This window comes from Coturnix japonica, chromosome 3 (genome assembly GCF_054131305.1).
Source record: "Coturnix japonica strain WE chromosome 3, WE-NBRP24, whole genome shotgun sequence".
Lineage (NCBI taxonomy): Eukaryota > Metazoa > Chordata > Aves > Galliformes > Phasianidae > Coturnix > Coturnix japonica.
Window position 1 is genome coordinate 44474528 of NC_140665.1, and position 23965 is coordinate 44498492.

Genomic DNA, 23965 nt, shown 5'->3' on the forward strand with positions numbered 1-23965 from the left:
TGAGTGATCAGATTTTCAATCAGGTGTGCTGCACACAAAGTTTACAATTGTTATATGTTTTCTGATACACGTGTTCAGATATGCAGTGGAGTCTAAAGTAAAACATCAATGCTTTTTATTTTTGAAATGCATATTACAAGTATTTTTACTATGCTACTGCTGCAGGAAACTTTGTCTTTCAACTTACTAATGTGCTTTAGCTTTATAGGTGCTTCTGCTTCGTATTTAGAATGAAAAGTTAATGTTGTAATGAAAATGTTAATGATGGGCTGTTGTTCAACTTAGCAATTAAAAGTGTTGAGGAGCTGAGTGTCGCAGATCAGGTCTTTCAATAAAAGATTTGATGGAGTTCTTCCATTTTTAACACAAAGTCAGAAGATTTTTCTTTTGTCCTTTTTACATGTGCATATATGTTGCCTGAAATTTTGACTGCCTCATTCCTTTGTAGTCATGAGACCCAGACAACCTGTTGGGATCATCCTAAAATGACTGACCTTTTCCAGTCATTAGGTGAGTGCATTTCTTAGTCCCTCATATGACAGTCATTCCATGAGTGAAAGCTTGGATTAATCTGTTGACCACATCTGAGTTTCCATGGGCTGTATGTGTCTCCTCACTCTGAGGAGATGCATCTTGATCATGTCTGTAATTTTCATTCTGAAAAATATTCTCTGACTCTGTTCTTTAGTGCTGTATTTTATTTCTGTTAAGCTCATATCAGATTTTTCAAAGATGTGGGCTATCAGTCTGGAGTGAACTAATATATCAGAGCATCTGCGCTATCATTAAAAGCTAGACCTTACTGCAGTACAATGAATTCAACATGCCTGTAAGGATAAAATGCTTTTAAGTGTGGAGAATAATAACCAATTACTGTGCTTATCCATTTGTAAAATAGAACTTATCTGACTTCTTCTTTCAAAGCGGTGCTAAGAGAGTCATCACATGGAAATAATGGGTTAAAGAGCCATTTTTTTTCCCATTACTGTGACCCTTGCTGCCCTTAATGTCTGTATATTGTCTGACAGAATTTTAAGATATTTGATAAATGTGCTGTATTTGAACACTTGTCTGAAGTCTACTCAGCTCTGCTTAACAGAATCATAGAATGGCTTGGGTTGGAGGTGACCTCAAGGACCATCAATCTCCATACCCCTGCCACATGCAATGCCACCAAGCTCCATACCTAATAATACATGTAAAACTCTGACATGTGTTACATCTGCCTAAGATAGTGATTAGAATCTGGTGTGGTGATCTCAGAACACACTGAGATCACCACATGATCCATGAGGCGTTCTCTGCAGGTGAATTCTCTTTAGAATAACTTGTCCGTTGCTTTTGTTTGTTCTGATACATGCTATTAATTTGTTGCAGTGAAAATAAAGGATGTCGGGCTTTTTCAGTATGTAGCAGTGTGAAAAATTATGTGTGAAGGAGACTTGTGGACTCTTTTGAAGACTGCTCACATTTCTGTTCTGCTCTTTCAGCTGACTTGAACAATGTACGTTTCTCGGCCTATCGTACTGCCATCAAAATCCGACGACTGCAGAAAGCACTGTGCTGTAAGTTTGCCCTTTGAGACAAACAGTTTCTAAACAGTAACTGGGGAAGGGAGGGTGAGCTTAAGCTTCATAATATTAATGTTTAACAGGGAACCACATACATCCTTGAAAAACTGTCTACCAATGAAATGACAAGAATTCCCAATAGTGGGTATTGTCACATATAAATAAAATCAGTGACCAAAAAGGAGTGTGGAAGGCAAACTGAAGTAGTATGCCCATTTATAATATCTTAAGAAGTGACAGGAAGATAAAGGTTAACCCTCTGCCTGTTGTATACTATTCCTGATATGTAACATCTCAAATGATCAAGGCTAATATTCTAAACCTTAACATAAAATGAGAAATTTTACAATATTCCGTAGAACCAAATTCAATTTTCTGAAGTGTTTACGACTGCATGATTTAACTTTGATAGTAATCCTCTGAGAGAGAATATATTTCTTGGTGAACTCCACATAAAGAGCAATGTAGGACATTCCATGTACAGAAATGTAGAGTATGGGTTTGTATAGTTGGTTATGGATAGTTGGTATTACTGTACATTTTAAAACAGACTATGACAAAATAAGATGTTTTTACTACTAATAATAGTATGTGTATTTATATTAAGAACATGGGAAAAGATGTTCAAGATCATTTTTTTGCTTATCCATTGTACGGGGCAAACAGTATGTATCAACATGTACCTAAGAAAAAATATAGAGTAAGAAAGCAAAGTAAAAATCTCCTTCTGTATGCCACTGTCAAGAAGGACTGAGAAAACAGACTGCACGTGATGGATGCCGATCATCCAAGAACGCTGCCTGTTCTTGACAAGCATACCAATAGTCTAGCAATTTGTAGAGATCAGACTGCATTTGTAACATCTAATAAGCTTTGAGGAGGAATATACTCCCTATCCTTGCTTTTTCAACAAAATATATCAACTTCTGTGTCAACTGCAGTGGTTGGCTCTCCTCATTCATAGCCTTCAAAAGTGAGCTACTATCAAAATGAATAGTGTATCCAGTTTCAGAGGAGAGAGGTGCAAGTGGAGAGAGGCAAAAGCAATGAGAGCTAAAGAGAATATCCCAGTTTGAAAGAGCCAGGAGTAAAACTGTCATCTTTACAGATTCTGTGTGCCTTGTTTATGAAGCTTTGTGCTTGCTCCATCTCTGTCGCATGACAATGGAGACTGCATACCTGCTTTTCTTTTACACTACAGCAAAATAAATAAATAAATAAATCTTTATTATGTGTGTATATTTGACAAAGCATTTATGTAATTTGTGAGAGAACAGCAATGTGAATTTTAAAGATGGATAATGCAGATTATTCACAAAGATGAATTCTACAACTTTCTGTCTCTGGGGAAGGAGACAGTGAGTAAGATGAATTATTGACTTTTTATTGTTGATGAATTTCTTGAAAGGTGGGGACAGAATCATTTTCTTGTCTGAGTTACTTTAGTCTTCCTATAATTTAAAATGTAATTTCCTGTAATTTTAACTGATTTCTAAAGGTGTTTGGATGTAGAATGCCTTAGAAAAGCTTATGAGTTAAGGCAGAGAAACTGTCAAAACAAATCACTAGAAAATGAGGTCATTGTAAATTGTAAAATGTGACAAATTGCTGTCACAGCTGCAGTGTCTGTGCAGATGAAAAGGCCTTTTGGTGAGAACTCCAAGGGCACAGCTGAAGCAGGTTGCTCAGTCTCGCTTGCACTTGATGGATTTTGACTTTGCAGTAAGGACTGGTAATACTGAGTTATTACTGAGTTACCAGCAGCTTCAGAAGTAAGTAATTTAAGATCTGTTTCATTTCTGTCCTTGCTATTGCTAGAAAAAGTAGGGGGAAGGCTGTTTTTTCCCTACTGTCCCCTTAGAAATAGACAAATAGAATCACGTTTCACCTTGCTCTGCTTGGTCTGGTTTTGGAAGGTAGATTTCTACAGAGACTGATGTATGTACGTACCTTGTATTTATTTTGAAGGAAGCTGAGAAAGATCACAGGCTGGCAAGAACTTGGTTAGTTTTTCTGTCTCAGGATATGTGGGGCATATATGCTGGCAGCAGTGTCCTGTTGTAGCGCAAGAATGGTGCCAGAGAGAATATCCTCTGCTGCATTTATAGAGCAGGTTTGGAGCACCAGGCTCTGACAGTATTTTACTACTGTGCAGCATACTTCAGCTCATTTCCAAAAAATGATTTTGCTCCACATACTGAAGTGTAGCACTGAAAGGGAAAGAGGGAGCAAAACCTCCATGTATATTCTGAGTGCTGTCACTAAGCTCCTTTAGGTGATATAAAACTTCAAAATGCCAGGAAGAATATTAACTGCACATAGCTAAGGGAAGAACAGTAAGGCACACTTTACGGAAAGAGAGCTGCACAGACTTACCTTATCTGCTTAGACATTTGCATTGACAGAAGTTTCACAGCAATGTCTACCTGTTTTCTCTGGGGTTACAGCACTTTTACGTTTGCCACTACCAACTGTGTGTCATCAATTGCTCCCAAGTGCATCACACACACATGCTTGAACCATGCTGAATGATGTTTTCTGTTTATTAGTTTCCTTTGGGAAAGTCTCCTCAGTGCAGATGGACAAAGCATGACCCTTATGTCCACTGGCTGGTCAGTAGGGTTTTTGGCCATACAACATGTTTGAGCAGGTGCAGAAGTACTGCAGAAATGCATCAAGAGCTGTATAGAATCATCAAGGCTGGAAAAGACCTAAAAGATCATCCAGTCCAACCGTTCACCCATTACCAATAGGTATAGAGTAGGTTTCATGCCAGCAATGGCATGTGAGTCTCATTAGCTTTTCCTCATTTGTGTAAATACTGTTAATTTAAAAAACATTCAGTAACTGAAGTGGAATGAGAAAGTATCCTCTGTTTACCTCAGACCAGTCCAGGGACTGTGCTAGTGTGCAGCCCTTACTGCAGCAGGGTAGCTGTTTGTACCCAAAGTCCATTCAGCCAGCTGAATGCTGAAGTAAGGAGGGACAGTAGTTTCCTCAGGTTGCTCTTCATGAATGGTGTACAAGTGTTGCTTAATTTTCATTACTACAACAGCAGTTTCCTTTAGTGTGAAAATACTGAAAGTCCCTTTCCAATACCCTCTAAAATGCTTTAGCGGAAGTGTTGAGTGTGAGATCTTAACTCCAGCAGATAAGGCCTGAAGTTAGCAGGTTCCAGCCCCCTTCCTCCACACCCTCAACAAATATTCTGTGTTGCATTGTGTATGTTGTTTTCGTTTGTTTTGTTTGATAATTTAAATATGCCTGTGAGATATTCCCAGTATATTACATAGATTATATAGAAAGTGATACTGCAGTACACTGCCAAATCCTTTGGCTGTCTCAGGTCAAACTAGTGGCAAGGTGTTTTGCTACAATTAAAGATGTTTGTTAAATCATGTTTGGCATTTATTTACAAGCCCAAGAAGATGACCTTAAAAAAAAAAAACAAAAAACCAACAATAACAAAACAAAAAGGAAATGGAAAACGAACAGATGTCCCTGGTAAAGTCAGAGAACTGATGACAAAGTTCCTCATTTTGCAGTTAGTTTTGGTGTTAGAAAAGGTAGATTAATATAATGGGATTGGAAATACAACCTTCTTTTGGCTGATAACCTTATTTTTTTTCTGCTAGATGCTCAGTAAATCCTTGACATACTGTTCATAGCAGTTAGTGTTGCCTTGCTCCTGCTTTTTTTTCTGCTGTACTTATTTTCAGCCCAAGCTAGACCTACCTAATCTGCACAAACTGCCCTTCTAGGGTCCCTATTGAGTACCACTGATACAGAGCAATTTATAATGCATCATGTTTCATTTCCTTTGAGAAATGACAGTATAAATGCATTCCTGGATCTCCAGAAACAGCTGTGCATAAGCTCAGGATGCTTCCTTTATATGTACTGTAGCATTTATGCTACTAAAAAAATGTATCATCTTTTGCTTGTTTTGCTGAAGTCCTTATTTCTGTCCAAAAATATCAGAGATATTATAATACTCTTAGACTTATATTACTCTTAATTCTTTTACACCAAATGTTTGGGTTTTTCCAGTTTGTTTTGCAAGAGGAATTAAAAGAGTTAATTGACAGCTTTTTGTTTGTATCATGACGAAACCATGTTTTCATGATTAACATCTGTGTGAGATTTGAAATTAAACCCACGTCACCTATAAAATGTGTTATCAACTGCTACAGAAAGCATGCTGTAACTAAGGAGATGAAAATGTTTTTTGTGTAAGCATAGGTTTTAGTGCTCTGGAAAACAAAACAAGTTTCACTTCCTTCACTCTACTTTCTTTCAAGCCTCCATTTAGCTGCTGCTATTGATTTAATCAGGCCTCAGTACATGCCTTTTGGAGAATATTTTCACCTAAGAATTTGCTTTGCTTTATGTTTAATCAAAAGTGATAATCTTGAAAATTGATTCAGCTCTATGGTAAATGCAGTAAACTAAGTCTAGTGCGCATCTGAAGTTAGGATCTACTACTTTAGTGGCTTTCTAAATGTTCTACTGAAGTGTGCAGTGCTATTGTGGTGTTCTTCCTGATTCATTTTTTAAAATATATTGTACTAAAATGCTGTGAACTGCTAGCAGAGAATTTTTTTTTCTCTCCATAACATTACTAAATGGAAACTGCTTCTTGGGATCATGCTAATGATCTGCATTGTTTGCTACAGTATGCACATGAACAATTATTTCAGTGCTATGCTCAGCTATCTGTATTCATACCTTTTTTTCTTTTCTTAATTCTCTGTTGTTAGTGGACCTGTTAGAACTGAACACAACAACTGAAATTTTCAAACAGCACAAGTTGAGTCAAAATGACCAGCTCGTTGGTGTCCAGGATGTGATCAGCTGTCTTACTACCATCTACAGTGGACTTGAAGAGAAACACAATGACATGGTTAATGTTCCTCTCTGTGTAGATATGTGTCTTAACTGGCTACTCAATGTGTATGATAGGTAAGTCATAAGCTCTTGTTTATGGTAATTTAGTGTTGTATTGACTTAGTTTGTATGAAGATACATCGTATATAAAAAATGCTAGACTTGTAGGACTGTTACATGATTTTTTCAGGTCTACTTTCTGGAGGAAGTGTTCACAATGGAAAAATGATTCAGCCTGAAGAAATTATTTTTCGAGAAGCTGAACCTTTTGATAATTTTGTTACAGTGATTAACGTGCAGTAGCTTAAAATGAGAAATTGCAAGAGCCCTTAGTACAGACCAGTACTACTTCATAGATTCTTTAAATTTTATTTTAGTTATTGTGGCAGGGGTCTGAAAGAGTTGTGACAGAGTAAATAAGCCATTTATATGCTGACTACTTGTTATGTTTTAGCATTCCCATATTTTTGTCAGATGGAACATTTCTGTTAATTAGACTCCTTGTCACTACTTCTGGAATATTAGAGAGCTCATAAAGTAATGACTAGGACTTCTTTGGGCAAATGTTTTTATTTTGCAGATCTTTGTTTTGTGGATGAATATACATTTCGTTTACAACAGTAGATCAGCGGCTTGCTCCACTTAAATAATATAGGATATTTAGAGTGAGAGGCTTAATAAGGTCAGAGGATTTTTTCTGTAGTTACAAGGTTTTTATTTTCAAACTGATCACTCAGCCATTATTTTTTTGGTTTACCTTTTCTTCCTAACTTCAGTTAGAAATTGGTTGTTTAATTTGTACATATTTAAAATGCATATAGTAAGCAACAACACATTCTCTTTCAGTAATGTTTCCTGTTGCTCCCATTTTCCCTTGATGTTAATGTTGAAAGCATTAGTATAGGCAATTGTTCAAACTGATGAAAGTATTTAAGATTACTTCAAACTTTGAAAAATGGAGGATGAAGGTTACCTCTTACAGCACATTTCCTTGCTCCCCTGTCAAATCCATTAAAGAAAAAAGTTTGCTGGAAGAGAACAGGCACCACTTTTCAGCTGTATTTTTTTTTTTTTTTAATTGGCCTTTAGGAAAGAACTAATTTGTCTCTTGGCATTTCTGTTGTTTATTGCACTGGTGTTATACGCATACAATGTTTCAAATCATTAAACTGTCTACAAAAAGCATCTGTTAGTCGCATGCTATTAACCTGAGATTTAATTACTGATTCACAGATTGATGGCAAGATAGGAGGTTCTTCAGACTTACCTACAGATGTCTTTGGCCCTTAAAAAGAACCAGTTTATTTTTAGAAGTAGTAGACAAGCCTGTTGTATTCTGGTTTCTGACACATCAGAAATGATTCATCCTTCAAGCTGAGCACAGGAGAGAAACAGATTAAATTGACTCGGTGACTTTTACTTCCTCAAGGACTCACAGGTTGTTCTGGAAAGCAACATTTGCCCTATAAACATTTTGCAAACTTAAAGCACTTTGAGTATGTTAGTCCAGATAATTTTAAAAATAAAATTTTTCCTTTTTCAAATGAGAGCCATGAAATAAAGTGGTTGATCAATTAAATCATGCTGGCAGGCCCGTGTTTAAATCGTCCAGAAGCAATAGCTGCTAGTTATTGTTCTGGACTATATACTGTCAAATTTTCTAAAATGTCCAATGAAAATGGACCAATAGATTTCAGTATGAGATAACTTAACAACCCTTGAAATCAGTTATTTCAGATATTTTGAAGTCTGTCATACAATATATGAGTATATATACTACATGTACTACTAATTGTGGGCAATGACTCATTATTTCAATAAGAATTTCCCGTAAGGAAACTTCTGTATGCTTTGTGTTTTTGTTACCTATTGTTTTTCTAGTTTACCTGACAAATTAAAACATCATGTTAATATCCCAGGCCTCTCCCAGCCTGAGGTTTTTATGCTCGTGTAGGGCAGCCTTGAGTTGAGGAGTGGGAGGCATGTGAAACATGGTTTCTGTTTCAAATATACATGGCCCTGTTGCAACTGTTATCTGTATTTCTTATTCTTACTGCCCACCTCCCCACTGCCCCTGCCTTTCTGCATCCTCTAATTCTGCTGTCTACTGAAACACAATATAGGATAAAAGCGTTCTCTCCTTTGACTCTGTGGCTATGTTTTTGCTCACACTGTTTTTTTCATCATTTGTTTCTGATATTGTAAGATATAGTCATTTTTTTTGCAGGAAATAAGTTCTTTAATGTTATCTGCAGCTGTGTTAGATTTCTGAAACAGATGAATGATTGGTCTCTCCATGGATGTAGAGTTCAAAACATGCAACAAAGTTAATTGTGCTCCACTCTCTCTTGCATCTCTACCTGTGCAGCACGGTACCCACTGATGAGTCTGACCTCTTTCCTTGGCAGGAACTCTGAGCAGGGAGTTCGACCAAATGATCTCACAGTGTCGTTGATTTTGTAGCTATGTAGGCTGGGTAAATTTAAATAATTGAATAAGAAGAATCAGTGCTGCAAAGTCTGTAGATTTAGTGTGAGGTTTGTTGGTTGTTTTCCATTTATAATTTATTAAGGAAGCGGTTTTTGTGCTAAGGAACTTCTTCACAGTCCCTGCAACAGCCTGCTGAAACCTGGAGAGCTTTGAAGCCTCTATGTACACGCTCTCACTTTTAAACTGCTGAGTTTTCCTGATTTTCTTCCTTTAACAAACAAATGCACAAATACTCTAGTAAGTCCTTAATTAAATCAGGCACAAGTGAATGCTCTACTTTGTTTTTCCATTGAATACAAAGTTAAAACACAGATAACCATACTCAGGAAAGAACACTGAAAGCATTATCAAGGTTGCAAAAAGAACCGTATATGAGTTAGGCTCTGCCAGAATGATGTCTTGTCTGTGATTGAAAGAGGTAATTTGAAACTAAGCTTGAATGTATAAAATAGGTGGCACTTTTACAACATTCTGGAAAATTGGGTCCTGGTTTTCAAGCTAGGCAGTAAAACTAATGTGCGCTTTTGATTAATTTGGCAATAATTTCTCTGTACCTCTGTTTCAACTTATGGAATAGAGAAGATAATACTGTCTAGTCTCACAAGATTAGGTGATGGTTGTGAAGAAAAATGCATTAATATTTGTAGGGTGGTTAGGTAATGTACTGAGAAACCAGGAATAAATTAATAATCTTGTATTCAGTGCAGCATTTGTGAAGTAAATCAGATAGTAGAACGTATGTTGATTGGGGAGAATATAAAGGGATACCTAATAACCACTCCAGAAGTAATTAAAGAATATATTATATTCCATCACAAAAGTGATCAAACTAACATATCGGATGATATAAATTGTATTATTATCTTTCTTGCTGGAGTAGGATTCATCTAACCTTAAATGCAGGATGCCACTGCAAATGTATACAGCTCATCTAGTGTTCTCATGGTCTGTTTGCTGTCTCATCTCAAGACAAATCGTATAGTGTTTTCTAGAGTTTGGAAACAGAAATCCTCAGATCTCTCACAGAATGTTTCTTGCACTGATCCTGAAGTTCAAAGTTGTCCTTTTCCATATAGCCTGGTTTTATTGTTTTAGTATCTGTTTGAACAGTGTTTTTCTTGCACTTTTAAAAATCACTTGCTTTTACAGCCATTTGTCTGTTAAGTTTGCTTTAGATTTGCCTTGTGTATTTCTTTTCACATTGTATAAGATGAGCCTGAGGTCATTTATTTAGAAAGAATAACAGCTCTACATTGTTTAATTACTGCCTGTCATTGACTCTGTGTTGGTGCACATGTATATCAGAACATTTTAGATGGAAGGAACAAATGAAGTGGAAGAAATTCCTTCAATATGAAAACTTGGCATTAGATTGAAGTGCTTGTTTCATAGCAGATTTCTTGCTGCATGCTTATATGCATTTTTTCAGTGCATATCTCATTCAAAAGTCATATCGAGGATTTTATAGAGCTAAATTTCTGTCCTTTTGGAGCAGAGTGAAGTGTTTTGACATGTAAACTATTTAGCTGAGTTTTTGTAATATGTAATGTGTTGCTCAGTTTTAATTTATTTTGAAATATGAAAAAGAACTCACTGATGACTTTTTATTTTCCATGGACTCAAGTTGTAGTGAAATGAAACAAACTATATTAAATTGTTCTGTTTTTATAATTTCAGTGGCCGAACTGGAAAAATTCGAGTGCAGTCCCTGAAAATTGGGTTGATGTCTCTATCTAAGGGCCTTCTGGAAGAGAAGTACAGATGTAAGAATGTATTTTATAAAATGCTTTTTTGTATATCATATAAAGTCGTGCATAGTAATAATGCAAATTGTTGCAAAAATTTGCAGTATTACATTTCTTGTGCCTGCAGCAAGACCGTTTCCTTATGAGTAAGTAAAAAAGAACTGTTGTTATTGTAATCATCTATGACAGTGGAGAACATAGTATCTATATCCTGACTGGAAAGTATTGATGTGAGTTATGCATTGTCATATTTCACAGCATTACAGTTCTTCCAAAAACAAAGGAAATGTAGCTGTGTAGAAGCTAGAGAAGTGATCTACTTGACTAATTTTGTTCAACTCTTCTCTGATTTTGACAAACAACAACAAACGACTTTTTCCTATGCATAAGAAAGATGATTTGAAACTCTGAAGATAATTTTCCAAAACACGTGCTTACTGACAGAATGGTACAATTAAAGTTTAGATGATATTGATTTAAATAACCTCACAAGCTTGAGAAATACTGAGTAGTTTGAAAATATTTGCTGAAAATATTTGACCAAAATAATTGCAGGAGTAGAAGAGAATCAATAAACTTTATGACAAAGTCTCATGAGAAATACAGAATGAGAGATTAAGCTTTGTATAAGAGCATCATAGGTGATTGGCAGTTGTATATTAGGCACACAGTCTTAAAATTGCTTTTCATGGCAGCAGTTCCTTTAGATATTTGGAGGAACTGTATAAAATGGTTAGCAACAGCATTTGCCATGTGCTTTTGAAGTTCTGCATCAATTTCTGCTTTCTTTAAAAACATTTTAAAGTAACCTTGTAATCCTGGATTCAAAATTTCAGATATTGAAATAGGCCTCAATGCATAAGCTATTTGTACTTTTGTTAACTGCTTATGTATTGAGGCCTATTTCAGCATTTGAATTAGAGCCCTTAGTAAGACTTTGTTTTTTAATTTCTTTGTCATTTGACATATAAGTGAGATAGTCTATAACAAAATGGTCTTGTGGGCATATTTTTGTCTAACAATGACATACCAGATGGTAATTCACCATTTGGTGCAAAATTGAAAGATTTTCTACAGTTGGGGAGTTAGACTGTGGTTAACAGAATAATAGCCCTACCAAAATATTGTTAAAAAAAATCATCATTCCAACTGAGAATAAACGCATTTTAAACTGCTGTTGGGAGCCAGTTAGTATACTTACATTTGCTTAATACAGACATTGAAGCAAAATGAGGAAATGACTGCAGTGGATTAATTTTTGTCTTTGTTTTGTTCCTAATGGTAAAGTAAAAGCAGCAGATCTGCCGATTTTTCGGAAAGACCAAGAAAGTTAATGCAGGAAAAAGGTCCCAGGAGACTTCCATGCCAAATGGTCGTAACTTCAACTTGAAATACATCTGAAACTGAAATAGTAGCATGGTCTCCCAGGGCAGAGAATTAGTAATCAGTTAATGCATGCACTTTTTTGTTGTTGATCAGTATGCCTGGCTTTGATAACTTTAGTGTATTATTAGCTTTATTGTTTTTTTCTTGATTAGCCATGGAAATGTCAGAAAGTAAAATACTTTGTGAAAAAGGTTTTGTGGAAAAAAGAATGAAATGGAAGTGTCATGTATGTATGGGTTCTTGGCATTTGGTGGGAACGCAGTCAGCATTTTGGGATCATTACATATGTCACAAACTGACCTCCATTGTGAACTTTCTTGCTTTTGTTTTTATCATCTCCTACTACTCCTACTAAAAGTTTAAAAAAACATTTGTTTGGACCCTTCAGGTGTTTGTAAATTGCTTATCCAGCTTTCTGCTCAGGTGTTTTCTGTGTCAGCCTGCACAGAGTTTAGGTTTCCAGGAATCATCTTGATGAAACGTAATTTCTGTGCTGCTGAGATGTTAGGTTTCTGAAATAATATGATAAACAAGGAATGACAATTTCAATTTACCAATAAAATTGACCTTCATTTTTCTCTCTTCCATTTTGGGAAAAATCAAACTTCTGCACTTCTTCACTTCTTTTCTTTTTCTAATATCAAGCTTTTTTTTTTTTTTCTTTTTCTTTTTCTTTTTTTTTTTTCCCCTCTTCATTTTATCTTTTTAACAGCCAGCGTTATTCACATTCACTTCCAGTACAAATAGTAATTTTGTTGATTGCATATTTATTTCCAATATAGATAGACCTTTTCGATTCAACCAGTTTTAATGGTTTTATGTTCAAATAAAGCTTCGTTTAAATACACTGCACTGCACAGAGTTGACATGAGAATGAATCTTTAATTAAAAAAATCCTGGCTACTTCTGAAAAAACACTGGAGCCTCAATTAAAGAATGCCTGTTCTTGAAGGTGCTTAAAGACATGCTTAACTTCAAGTAGATGCCTGGATGCTCCCGTGAATAAAAATGGACCTGTGAACATAAGCAAGTTGCAGTGAACTGTTTTCATCTTTGGTTGTAGAGCAAGTAGTTCAGGGCCTTTTATATTTTTTTCCATTTGTGGGGCTGATTACCTGATATGTCTGTATCAATGTTATGCTCTGTTTTGTCCCCAGAACAAAGGGGTATATGTGAGCAACGTATGGGAAATGATCTCCGGCCTTACCTTGCTCTCACATCATTCTTGGTGATTCTGGGGAAAAGACTTGCTTGACTTTCATCAGTGAGCCTATCTCTGCCACTTTACAGCTGCTTTTTAGATCTCCTTTGCTAGGATACAGCTTGTGGGTTTCTATAGCAATGTTGGCCATATAGTAGGGACATTTTTGCTTTCTGAGCCTTTAGTTGAGCATCATCACACCAGTGGCATTGAGGATTTGTAAGGAGGAGGATGCTATTCAATTTGACTTTGACATTCAATGATATGGCTCAGATACCAGTGTTGTTTTTTGGTTTTTTTGTTCCTGGAATATTTTGGAGGAGTTTGAGCTTTAAACTGTTTTTTCTGATCTTCTCTTTGCATCAGCCTAAGCTGATCACTCTCCTTCTCTATCCTGTCATGTCATTTTTCTTCTGGTTTTTAGATCCCAATCAACAAGAGCTTTAGGGTCTGGGGAAGAGTTTCCTCTTCCTCCCAGCTGCAGCAGTGAGCAAATTGATGTTGTGGTACCTGTCTCCACTGACAATGTCTGATTAAAAAGTCAAGCAGGTATTTTTTGCCCTATCATCTTTTTTAACAGGGCTCTTAAATACTGGAAAACTATTTCAACTGCAGCAACAAGCCTACAGCAGGGCAGTGCTTGTCAGTACTGTTGTCTGTGAGGTTTGTCTTACTGCTAGGTGCTGAAGATGCTGGAACATCAAAAAAGCTCAATCAAATTTATAGAGAACTAAGAAATATTTTCTGTGCTGCACATAGGCCTTTTAATTCAATACTTTTCTGTGACACTGAAGTAGGTACAAGCAGTATCTTTTTCCCCAGTAAGTGTCTGTGTAGGGAACAATTTACTTGACCCTTTCAGCCTCAAATTTTTCAGTTATATTAGCTTCCCAGAACACCATTTATACTTCAGGGCTTGTCATGTGCCTTAGGAATGGGAATCAATAAAAGAAACGTGTGTGGAAACAGATGTGGATTTCTAGGAAGCAAATATGATTCCTGTTGAGCACAAAAAGCTCTTTCAGTTTTGTTACATCTCTTACTTTTCTACATAGCTGGTTGTGGGTAGTAGGAACTATAACAATGTTATTTATTGGGGAGTACCACATGAAGCTGTATGGTTCAATTCATTTGGCCTGATTCCTCTCATTTGTGTGGTTACAGATGCAGAAAAAGTAGTCAAAGTAGTCAAGATTTAGGTGAGGGTACTCTGTTGGAAATGGGATTGCGGTCATCTGTACCTACATCTGGATTAAAGGAATGACAAAACTTAAGCTGTGGTTTTACCAAGTAAGAGGAGCATAGATGAAAATGAAATGAGCTGGTGCCTCTTGTTGATGTTGCAGATCTCTTCAAGGAAGTGTCGGGTCCCACAGAAATGTGTGACCAGAGGCAGCTCGGCCTGCTGCTGCATGATGCCATCCAGATCCCCCGGCAGCTTGGTGAAGTGGCAGCTTTTGGTGGCAGCAACATTGAACCCAGCGTGCGCAGCTGCTTCCAGCAGGTGAGATAGCAAAAACCTCATGGGAAAAACCTGTCCTGAGCCCTGTGAGATTTACTTTTACCTGGTGCAACTTCGTGCAACTATATTGTTAAAATTACTGGGAAGTTATTGTTAAAGTTGAGCTGTGAAAGACTGATTCATCATTTAGGAGACAATCAAATTACCTTCTAGCAAAAGAATATATAAATATTTGTGTTAATGATGACATGAGCTGCTATGAATGCTGTTAAAATTTTTGCAGCAGCCATTTTACCCTGCTTCACATCATTCGAACCTGATTCTATAGGGATGATGTACTTGCTGGAACAAGATGTGATTTCAACAGAACAAGAAAATGATGTCAATGTTAACTTTTTACCCTATGCAGAAGGAAATTATTTAGCATTGTTTTTCTGACAATAGAGCTTGTGGTTTCAGGGAAATTTCAACCAGTCATGTTATATATTGTGAGACTTTATGCAGCAGATCAGAACATGAAATTAAGCTGTCTTACAGCCCACTGTTCAAGTCCATACTGCATACAGGCAATTAATGAGGCCGCAATGAGCTTCTGTCTGTTTAAAGAAGATGAGAAGAAAAAAGATGTCGCAGTGGAACGCAACCTAACTCAGGATTTGTCACGGATGCCTAAGGCTCTGGCTGTGTGGTAGTGATAACTGTACATCTGGAGTACATTACTTCTGTGACAGTGACTGCTTTATGCATTGTCAGAAATTATATATGGATTAAAATATCACAGTATATAAAATTACTTACTTAAATATCTGTAGTTTTATTGGATCCAACAGCTTAAGTGTTATCAAGAATTTGTAATAAATTTTTCTTTCACGATTCTTTTATAAACACTTTTGTTTTCATTGTGTGCTTTGAAAATCCAGTTGTGCTGGCTTTGTTTTTGTTGGGTTTTTTTTTTTTCTGTTTTGTTTTTTAACAGCTATTTGTTTATTTAGCTTTTTTAATTCATTTCTGAACTCGGAGATGACTGAGATTGAGAGACTGTAGGTAGAAATCTTGAATAATTTGCTGGATACACATGGAAATTGTTTTAACCACTTAATGTTAAAACCTTCTCTAAGGTTTTAACGTTGCTGTTTCAGACAATAAGGGATGGTGATTGACATATCTATCACTGGCCTCAAGTGATTCAAGTCATACTAAAATGAATTATTAACTTGTTAGTGGCAGACTTTGAGTAGCAAAGAGGAGCAATCTTTTATGTTTCTCAAGTCATCTGCCCCATCTTCCCACACTGTTCATCATGAGTGTGATACAGTAGTAAGGTGGTGTTTCAATGTGTTTTATAGTACTGTGTTTATACTGATGATCCATTTGATCTCTGACTTCACATCAATGCCTCAAGTTCTCTTCCTTGTGAGGTCTCATTTAGAGTACAACATCTAGGCATGAGGACATGAGACCCCCAGCATAAGAAGGAGGTGGAGCTGTAGGGAGTGGGTTCAGAGGAGGGCCACGAAGCTGACTGGGAGGCTGGAGCACCTCTCCTTTGAGGACAGGCTGAGGGAGATGGGCTTGAGAAGAGAAGGCTCCAGGGAGACCTCATTATGGCCTTCCTGTACATGAAGAGAGCTTATAAGCAGGAGATGAACTGACTTTTTACATGGTATGATAGCGATAGGAAAAAGGGGAATGGTTTAAAACTAGGAGGATATATTTAGAAGAAGTTAGAAGTTAGCTGTTAGAAGAAAGTTATTTATTCAAGGAATGGTGAGGCACTGAAGCAGGTTGCCCAGAGAGATTGTGAGTGCCTGATCCGTGGTGGTGATCTAAGCCAAGTTAGATGGGGCCCTGGGCAACCTTATCCAGTGGGTGTCAGCCCTGCCCATGGCAGGAGGTTGAAATTAGATGATCTTTATGGTTCTTTCTATCCTAATTCATTCTGTGATTCTATGATTTATAATTAGGAAAGCTCAGAGTATGCAGCAGGATGTCAGAGCTCTCAGTCTAGTGAAAACAAGTATTTTGCTGGTAGGGAAAGCACATTATTCCTTTTTTCCTTTTAGTAGAAAAAACAAAAAGGCTTGAGTTTAAGAAGCCTTGCATTGCTTTTAGTCATGTGTTACAATTTTAAGTATAGCTTTCATTTTAAATTGTATTCTGTTACAGTGAGCTCAGAAAGACAATGTCTGTTCTTATTGCTGACAAATAAGATGAACATAATTCCTTTATAGCTAGATTCCTCTATTAGTTACAACTTGAATGGAAACATGTTTATTTGATCTTAAAAAGTCATGCTATTATTTTAGCTCTGCTACATTCTTTCAATGATTGCCTATAAAGTGGCAGATTTATTTTTCTCTTTTTTTTTTTTTTTGAATGCTAAGGAAAATTTGTTTGTTGAGTCTTCTAAAATTGTATTTCTTTTTATTTCTATTATTTAAAATTTATATGTATATGTACTTTCCACAGAACCACAATAAGCCAGAAATTACTGTAAAACAATTTATAGATTGGATGCACTTAGAGCCACAGTCTATGGTATGGCTACCAGTTCTGCACCGCGTGGCAGCTGCAGAAACAGCAAAACATCAGGCCAAGTGCAACATCTGCAAAGAATGTCCAATTGTTGGCTTCAGGTAAGAGAAGGGGAACTGGGTGCAGTTTCTCTGAAAATATCTGTTTGTTTTACATGCAACAAGTACACGTTCCACGTTTGCTTTTTCACCATTTTATCCATTTTATGGGAGCTGCCACCCCTGGTTAGACCACAGTGGATCTCTCTACATGAGCTCCTGAACCACTGTGTTCTCATCTAGTCCCACTGGTAAATACCCAGTGGTCTTGTGACTGGCAGATGTGCAGAATGGGCTGTTATCAAGTATTTTGGCACTGGTGGATACAAGAGACAGCTGTATGTTTTGTGAGGACAAGAGCAAAAGAAAATGCTTATTTATTTCTCATGTGGAGCAAGAGGATTCATGGTGAATTGGCTACCTGCCCCCATCTCCTCCATAAGCACTGTGAAGCAGTCAGTCATGTCAGCCAGTACTGAACTCCCTTCAGCAGCAATCCTTCATTGTTTAGCACAAACATTTATATGTTACTTTGATGAGACTTGCACGGTCTTGCACAGTTCCTATCTCGAAGCATTGAATGTGGTATAAGTTTAGACGGTTCAAAGGAAGCTGTGAATTCTCAAAGGAAAAATGCCTCCAAGGATATTCTCCTTGTTATTCTCCTGAGCAGTATGCTTTTACTGTGAATCGTGAGGCTTTGGCTATTTGGTGCTCTTTATGAGTACTGTTAGAACTAACATACATCTGTCTATTGATTGCTCCAGAGTATAAAAGATGCAAAATGAATTAGGGGAGCAGAGCTAAACATAACTGTTCATTTTTCTACTGTTGTTATGTAATTCTGTGTTTTATTTAGGAATGATAAATCAGTCTTACCTTTAAGTGATTCTAAGGCTTTTCTTCAGGTACTGAGGCAGGCATGTTATTTTTGTTCCTCATACTTTCTCTTTTTCCGTGCTTCTGTTATGTTAAAGGATATTAATATGGATCTTTTGGTCAGACTCATCCCACCTAGCTTTAGGCATGAAAACTTTAGTCAGTCTTGTAAGAGCTAGTGATTGTCTTCTTTTACTATAAATATGGAGGTGTTAAGTACTTCCAGAAGTTATTAATCTGATCAAAGTCTTTTGCCTGTCTTAAGAGGAGATGAAAGATAGATGTTTCTATTTTTCTTAATTAACATTTGTCAGAGTGTAGCATGGCTAATCTCCAGTTCATATCTCTTTGAGATGCCTAAGTTAGAGCTGATGCATCTTGTCTGTACTGAAATATCTAGTGTGGAAAAGGAGGACCTGGAGGCAAAAGAGAAAGGAAGACAAAAGAATGACTCATTTTTAATCATTTCTGTAATGATGCTAGAGATCTGCAAAAAAAAACAACAAAACACAACAAACGTGTCTAGCATCTTAGCAGTAGGCAGATGCTGCCATTTAATCCATGGGCTCTTGAGTAAAAGCTACAAGCTTTTGCATCAGCATCCTTAAAAGCAAACCTTTGCTTTTATAAACACTTATTGTCATGCAAAACAAAACATGAAACTCACTGGGGGAAAAAACGTAGATGGGTACTGAGAACTGCTCTCAGGAATCAATTTTGTTTAAACTTAAACTATTCAGTAGCTATTCAATTTGCCTCAGAAAGCTCATTTTAGTTTCAGACAAATGATAAAACCTCATCCGGTCAGAACTACTGTACTATAAAAACAAGAGTGGGTGGAGCCTGGAAATGAATCATTACATAATCCAGTTTTGGTTTAAAAATGAATTAGAACTATCATTCTCCTGCTGGCTCTGTTTAGTAAAAAGTATATTTAACACATTTTCTGCTTTATTGTTATGCATATAGATGTTCCTAAAGAAAACCTGAGTAAATAAATCAACTTAATGTTGATTTTAGGAAGCTCTAATCACTTTCTTTAATGTCCCCATAGGTACCGGAGCTTAAAACATTTCAACTATGATGTCTGTCAGAGCTGCTTCTTTTCTGGCCGTACAGCTAAGGGACATAAATTACATTACCCAATGGTGGAGTATTGTATACCGGTGAGTTCCTATTTACTGCCCATTCCTAAGGGGTTGTTTTTCCATATTATTTGTAGTCTAAATTATTTTTAACTGTCCTTCGCCACTTTGATATTCTGCCAGACTTTCTTTTCCATCTGTCTTGCATGGCCTGTCTTCTCACTCTTCTCTTTGAAAGTCATCTGGTGCTTTACTAGTGCTGTACTAGTCACTGTGTTCAAAGTCTGTAGAAATGGGGAGAATTGTCTACTCCTAATAACCACTTCAGAAATACTCACTGAGGGAACTTTATTTGTTTTGTAAAAATAAAACCAAAATATTGAATATAATTGCAGTGCTTGAATGTGTGCACATGTGCTGTTTTAAGATTGAGAACAAGATGCATCAGCTCTAACTTAGGCATCTCAAAGAGGTGCTTTTCTTAAGACTAGTCTCATAGTTCTTCAGAAGAATTTTCATTCAATCATAAAGTTTAATAGCATAACATGTATATAATTTAAGTAACAGTGCTAAAAGGTCTGTATGCATAGAACAAATTCAGATCTGAAATGACCCATTATATGAACAGAATTAAGACATGGCTATTTAACTTGCATAATCAGTACCTACATGCAGTTCATTTTAACTATTATCTGAGTTGAGTCATGACTGAAGAACTGATTTCACAAAATGAATCTAGTGCTGCTTATTACTGAATCATAGGATCATTTTGACCTTTAGAGGTCATCTAGTCAGGCTCCTGTGCAAGCTAGATAATGTCATTCAGAGCCTGGTCTAGATATTGGTATCGTCAATTATGATAGAACTATGGAGAAAAATCACCTTTACTTACCTTACTTACTTTTACTTTACTTTTTACTTTATTACTGTTGTTTCTAGTAATGTCCTATGTATTGCTGGAGTACTAATTTGGTGCTAAGCCTCCCTACAGGTTGAACTCAATTAATGCAATGTAGTATTCAAGAACTTGCAAAATGGTTTGCAGCATGTTGGTAGAATAGCTTATGTATTTAGATGGAATGATGCCCAAAAAATAGAATAGTGCTGAGTCTACACAATAAAAAACAATCATAAAAATGGAGGTGCCGAAGATCCATGAATTATTCCTCAGAGTTCATTATATTACAATACGGATAGTCTGAACAGAAAGAGTGCATTTGGTTTGCTAAGGTTAGCATGTTTTTAGAATCTTTTAAGCTTGATTCAGATGCTGTTGGTGTTATTTTTGTGGCCTTTGTTGCAAAGCAGGCTAAAAATACATGCTCTCATTGAACTGCCTTAATGAAATCTAGCTTCTTTCTTTTACCTAAATGTATTGATACAAATGCATTAATATCAAGATTACTAGCAATAATTTGCTACTTTGGTTATGTATATATATATACATAATATATATATATTTCTGCAATTCACTGTAATCCTACAGTCAGAATCTAGCATCTAAGTCAGGAATACTCTTAAGTCTTTAGTTTTTTGGAACAGTAGTGATGGTTGGGTTATATGAATGTGACTCTCTGTATCAGTTACATCTTTTAATTCCAAGCAGAAATAATTACTGCATCAGTTTTCTTTCTCCAAATTATTTTGACTTATCAGTTCCTGTATTCCATAGCAAAACCTTAAAAGCAGCTGATCTGAATATTGATCTCAGATCAGCAATGACGAAAACTTAATCATTGCAAGCTTGATTTCTGTTGAGTTTCTGTGTCACTACACACACCTGGCACAGCCATTAATTTGGGGAACTTTGTTTTTTTTTTTTTTGTAGCCTCTCCGTGCAAAAGGGTGGGTGCAAGGATTAACCTCTTCAGCATAAGGAAATAAAAAATAGTAAAGATAAAATGGATTTGACATGTTGGCAGAGAGAACTCTAAAGTAATTTTTGATGCCACTGAATACAGTCAGAATCAACTGACTGTATTTAACTTCAGGATATACCTTACTCCTTCTAGGAGCTCTCTTCTGTTATCTTCCATTACATTTTGTTTGCAAATGATCTACTGTAAATTTTGAATGACTGGGTCTTCAAAAGAATTTAATGTGATGTCCAAAGTAAATATGTTCCTAATGACTGTGTTTTTAATTTTAGTAATTTTCATTGGCAATTTACCTTGCAAGAGAAATGAGCATAATTTTATTACCCTGAAGAAGCTCAGAACAGGATAAGAAAGATGTCAGAAAGTATTAGCTGAATTTTACTTTACCCTAGAGTGAAAATTTTGCTTCAGGCACAATAAAGCTTATCTGCAGTAGTGCCTGCTAAGGCTCCTCCTCTAGGTAAGTAATCAGAAAGCTTAATGGCTACTGACAGCCAGAGAAGACAGTTACATTCCTGAACATTAAGCAGCCTCGATGTTTTATAAGCAACTGACATAAGAAAGTCAGTGGTTTCATTTTGACAAGTTTATCAGCTCACCAAGGGTGACACTTCACTGTTAACAAAATAGGGTTGTTCTATGGGGAAGATCAGAGAAAACAGCAAGAATGGGCAAATCTGAGTATTTTATATGCAGAATATTGCTTCCAGCTGTGGAGCTCAGAGATTATTACTCCTTTCCCTGGAAAAAAAACACCACACAGAACTATCTTTGATATCAAGCAGCTGCTCAACATGCTTTCCTCTAGTTGCTCAGCTAGCCAATTTATATGATCTACTACTCTTTTGCAATTTAACTTGTAAAATTTTGAGTTAAAAGTGTTACTCTTGAAATTACAGCTTGTTTTCGTTGCTCACAAAATTTCTAATGCCTCTTAGTGAAAAAGTGCTATGAAATGCTTCTATTTGAAAGTGTTCAGAAAAAGGTCATCTTCATAGTACTACACAATGCAGACATCACTGATGCAACAGTGACAGACAAAAATACATTTCTTGTGTCATTAATAACCTGATTTTTTGTGGTATCTTCTCTTTTGCCTCTATCAAGGACCATGAGATGCTATTGAAAAGTGTATGTGCTTTGCTGAATGGGAAAGAGTGTGTAAATTTGAACATATGTTCAAGTTATCAGAGAATTGTGTGCTTCTGTGTTAATTTAAAATGTATGTGTTTATGAGGTTTGCTACAAAAGTAATGCTTCCTTTTGTATTCTGTTGGCCCACAATGCCAGAGGCAGATGTTGGTGGTATAGCAGCAGAGGCTGAAGCTTCCCACAAATATTCCATTACATTTTGTTGCTGTGTGACAGATGGCAGCAGGGGGGCAGTCTGAAAAAATGGTGTCTGACATGGAAGTGTGTATGGAGCAAAGGTGTGTCATTGAATTTCTCCTTGCAGCAAAAAATGGCACCCATTGACATCCATGTCAGTGAATGTTTATGAAGACAAAGCACAGTGAGACGGTGGATTTCAGTAGTGGTGGTTGTTGCAGTTTCCATGGAAATAAATAGGAGGCATTAGTTTTGGAGTGATTGACATGTGTGAGTGTGTATTATACATCAAGTACCATCTGGTTAATGGTGCAGAATCTACTTAATGTTACAGATCAATAAAATGTCAAGAAACAAAATATGGAGATGTAAGAAAGATTTTTCTCTTTAAAAAAATCTTAAAATTTACATTGATATTCACATTATATGTATATCTTATATACAATATATCTTTTACAGCTCTCCCAACAGTTTCATTACATTCTTATACTTCTTCCCAATAAAGATTTGTCCTATTACTAATGCATGAAAAAATTTATCACAATCTTTTTCTTAACCTACACAGGAAAACTATGCCTAGCATCTTCTGTATTTTCTGCTGTTTTCTATATAAATCCATAAGTTTCATAAGTATGTATTGGTTTACAAGGTTTTTTTCCTGGTTCTAGTTTGACTTATGACTCGATTTAGTCCTGACTGTGTACTGAAGATTGATAATGCCAATTTGTCAGTTATTTCATATATTTTCTTAGAGACATTAACAGAGTTTGTTAATTATTTATGTATGCCAGCCATGGATCTTAGTCATTCTTTCCTAAACTTCACCATTTTTAAGAACTAAGGTTTTAAATGAAGGCTGACAGAATTGTATTTTGCCTCAGAAGTTTTTTTTTTTTCCTTCTTCTTCTTTTTTTCTTTCTTTTTTTTCTTTGCTTTTTGAAGTACTTCTTTAACTACTTCTAGTATCTGTGCTGTTGACCTGTGTGGACCTAAGCCGAGATGTCATAGTTTAAGGGGTTGTACAAGTCACCTGTTGTTTCTAATTTAATAGATAGATTCTACGCAGCAGCTTCTGGCTATTCATTTTCAGAAGATAAATGTTATAGCACCTCTCTTTTGGCATGGATTTTGATTGGATTGTGTAGTGTAGCTGTGGGCAAAAACATACGATAAATGCTTCTAAAAGTTATGTCTTCATCCATGTGGAAAAAAAAAGAGTTCTTCCATATCTTCTCAAATTTCACTGCTTAGTATTTATCATCCTCACTCAGTATGCAGTAAAATTAGTCTTTTCAAGGAACTGGATCAGACTATCATATCAAGTAAAGAGTACACCAGAGGAAAAGTTTGGCAGCTCACCACACATTTATTTCTGTAATGTGTAGGTAGTAAAACTTTCATTCATTGGCCTTGGGACAGAGTTCCATCTGCTGGAGTTACTGTTGTGTGAGAAGCAACAGCTCTTTGGACTTCACAGACC

General features: G+C 36.3%; 1 protein-coding gene across 9 annotated transcripts in view; it reads left to right on the forward strand.

The window, feature by feature from the left end:
* Positions 1–23965, forward strand: part of UTRN (utrophin) — a 326938-nt gene that overhangs the window by 275090 nt on the left and 27883 nt on the right. For all 9 annotated transcript variants that reach the window (XM_085541440.1, XM_015858078.3, XM_015858082.3 and 6 more), the window contains 7 exons: positions 449–510; positions 1491–1565; positions 6332–6533; positions 10626–10711; positions 14627–14784; positions 17212–17378; positions 19249–19360. In XM_085541440.1, the coding sequence (XP_085397566.1) occupies positions 449–510; positions 1491–1565; positions 6332–6533; positions 10626–10711; positions 14627–14784; positions 17212–17378; positions 19249–19360 (862 nt within the window). The remainder of the gene's footprint in view (positions 1–448; positions 511–1490; positions 1566–6331; positions 6534–10625; positions 10712–14626; positions 14785–17211; positions 17379–19248; positions 19361–23965) is intronic.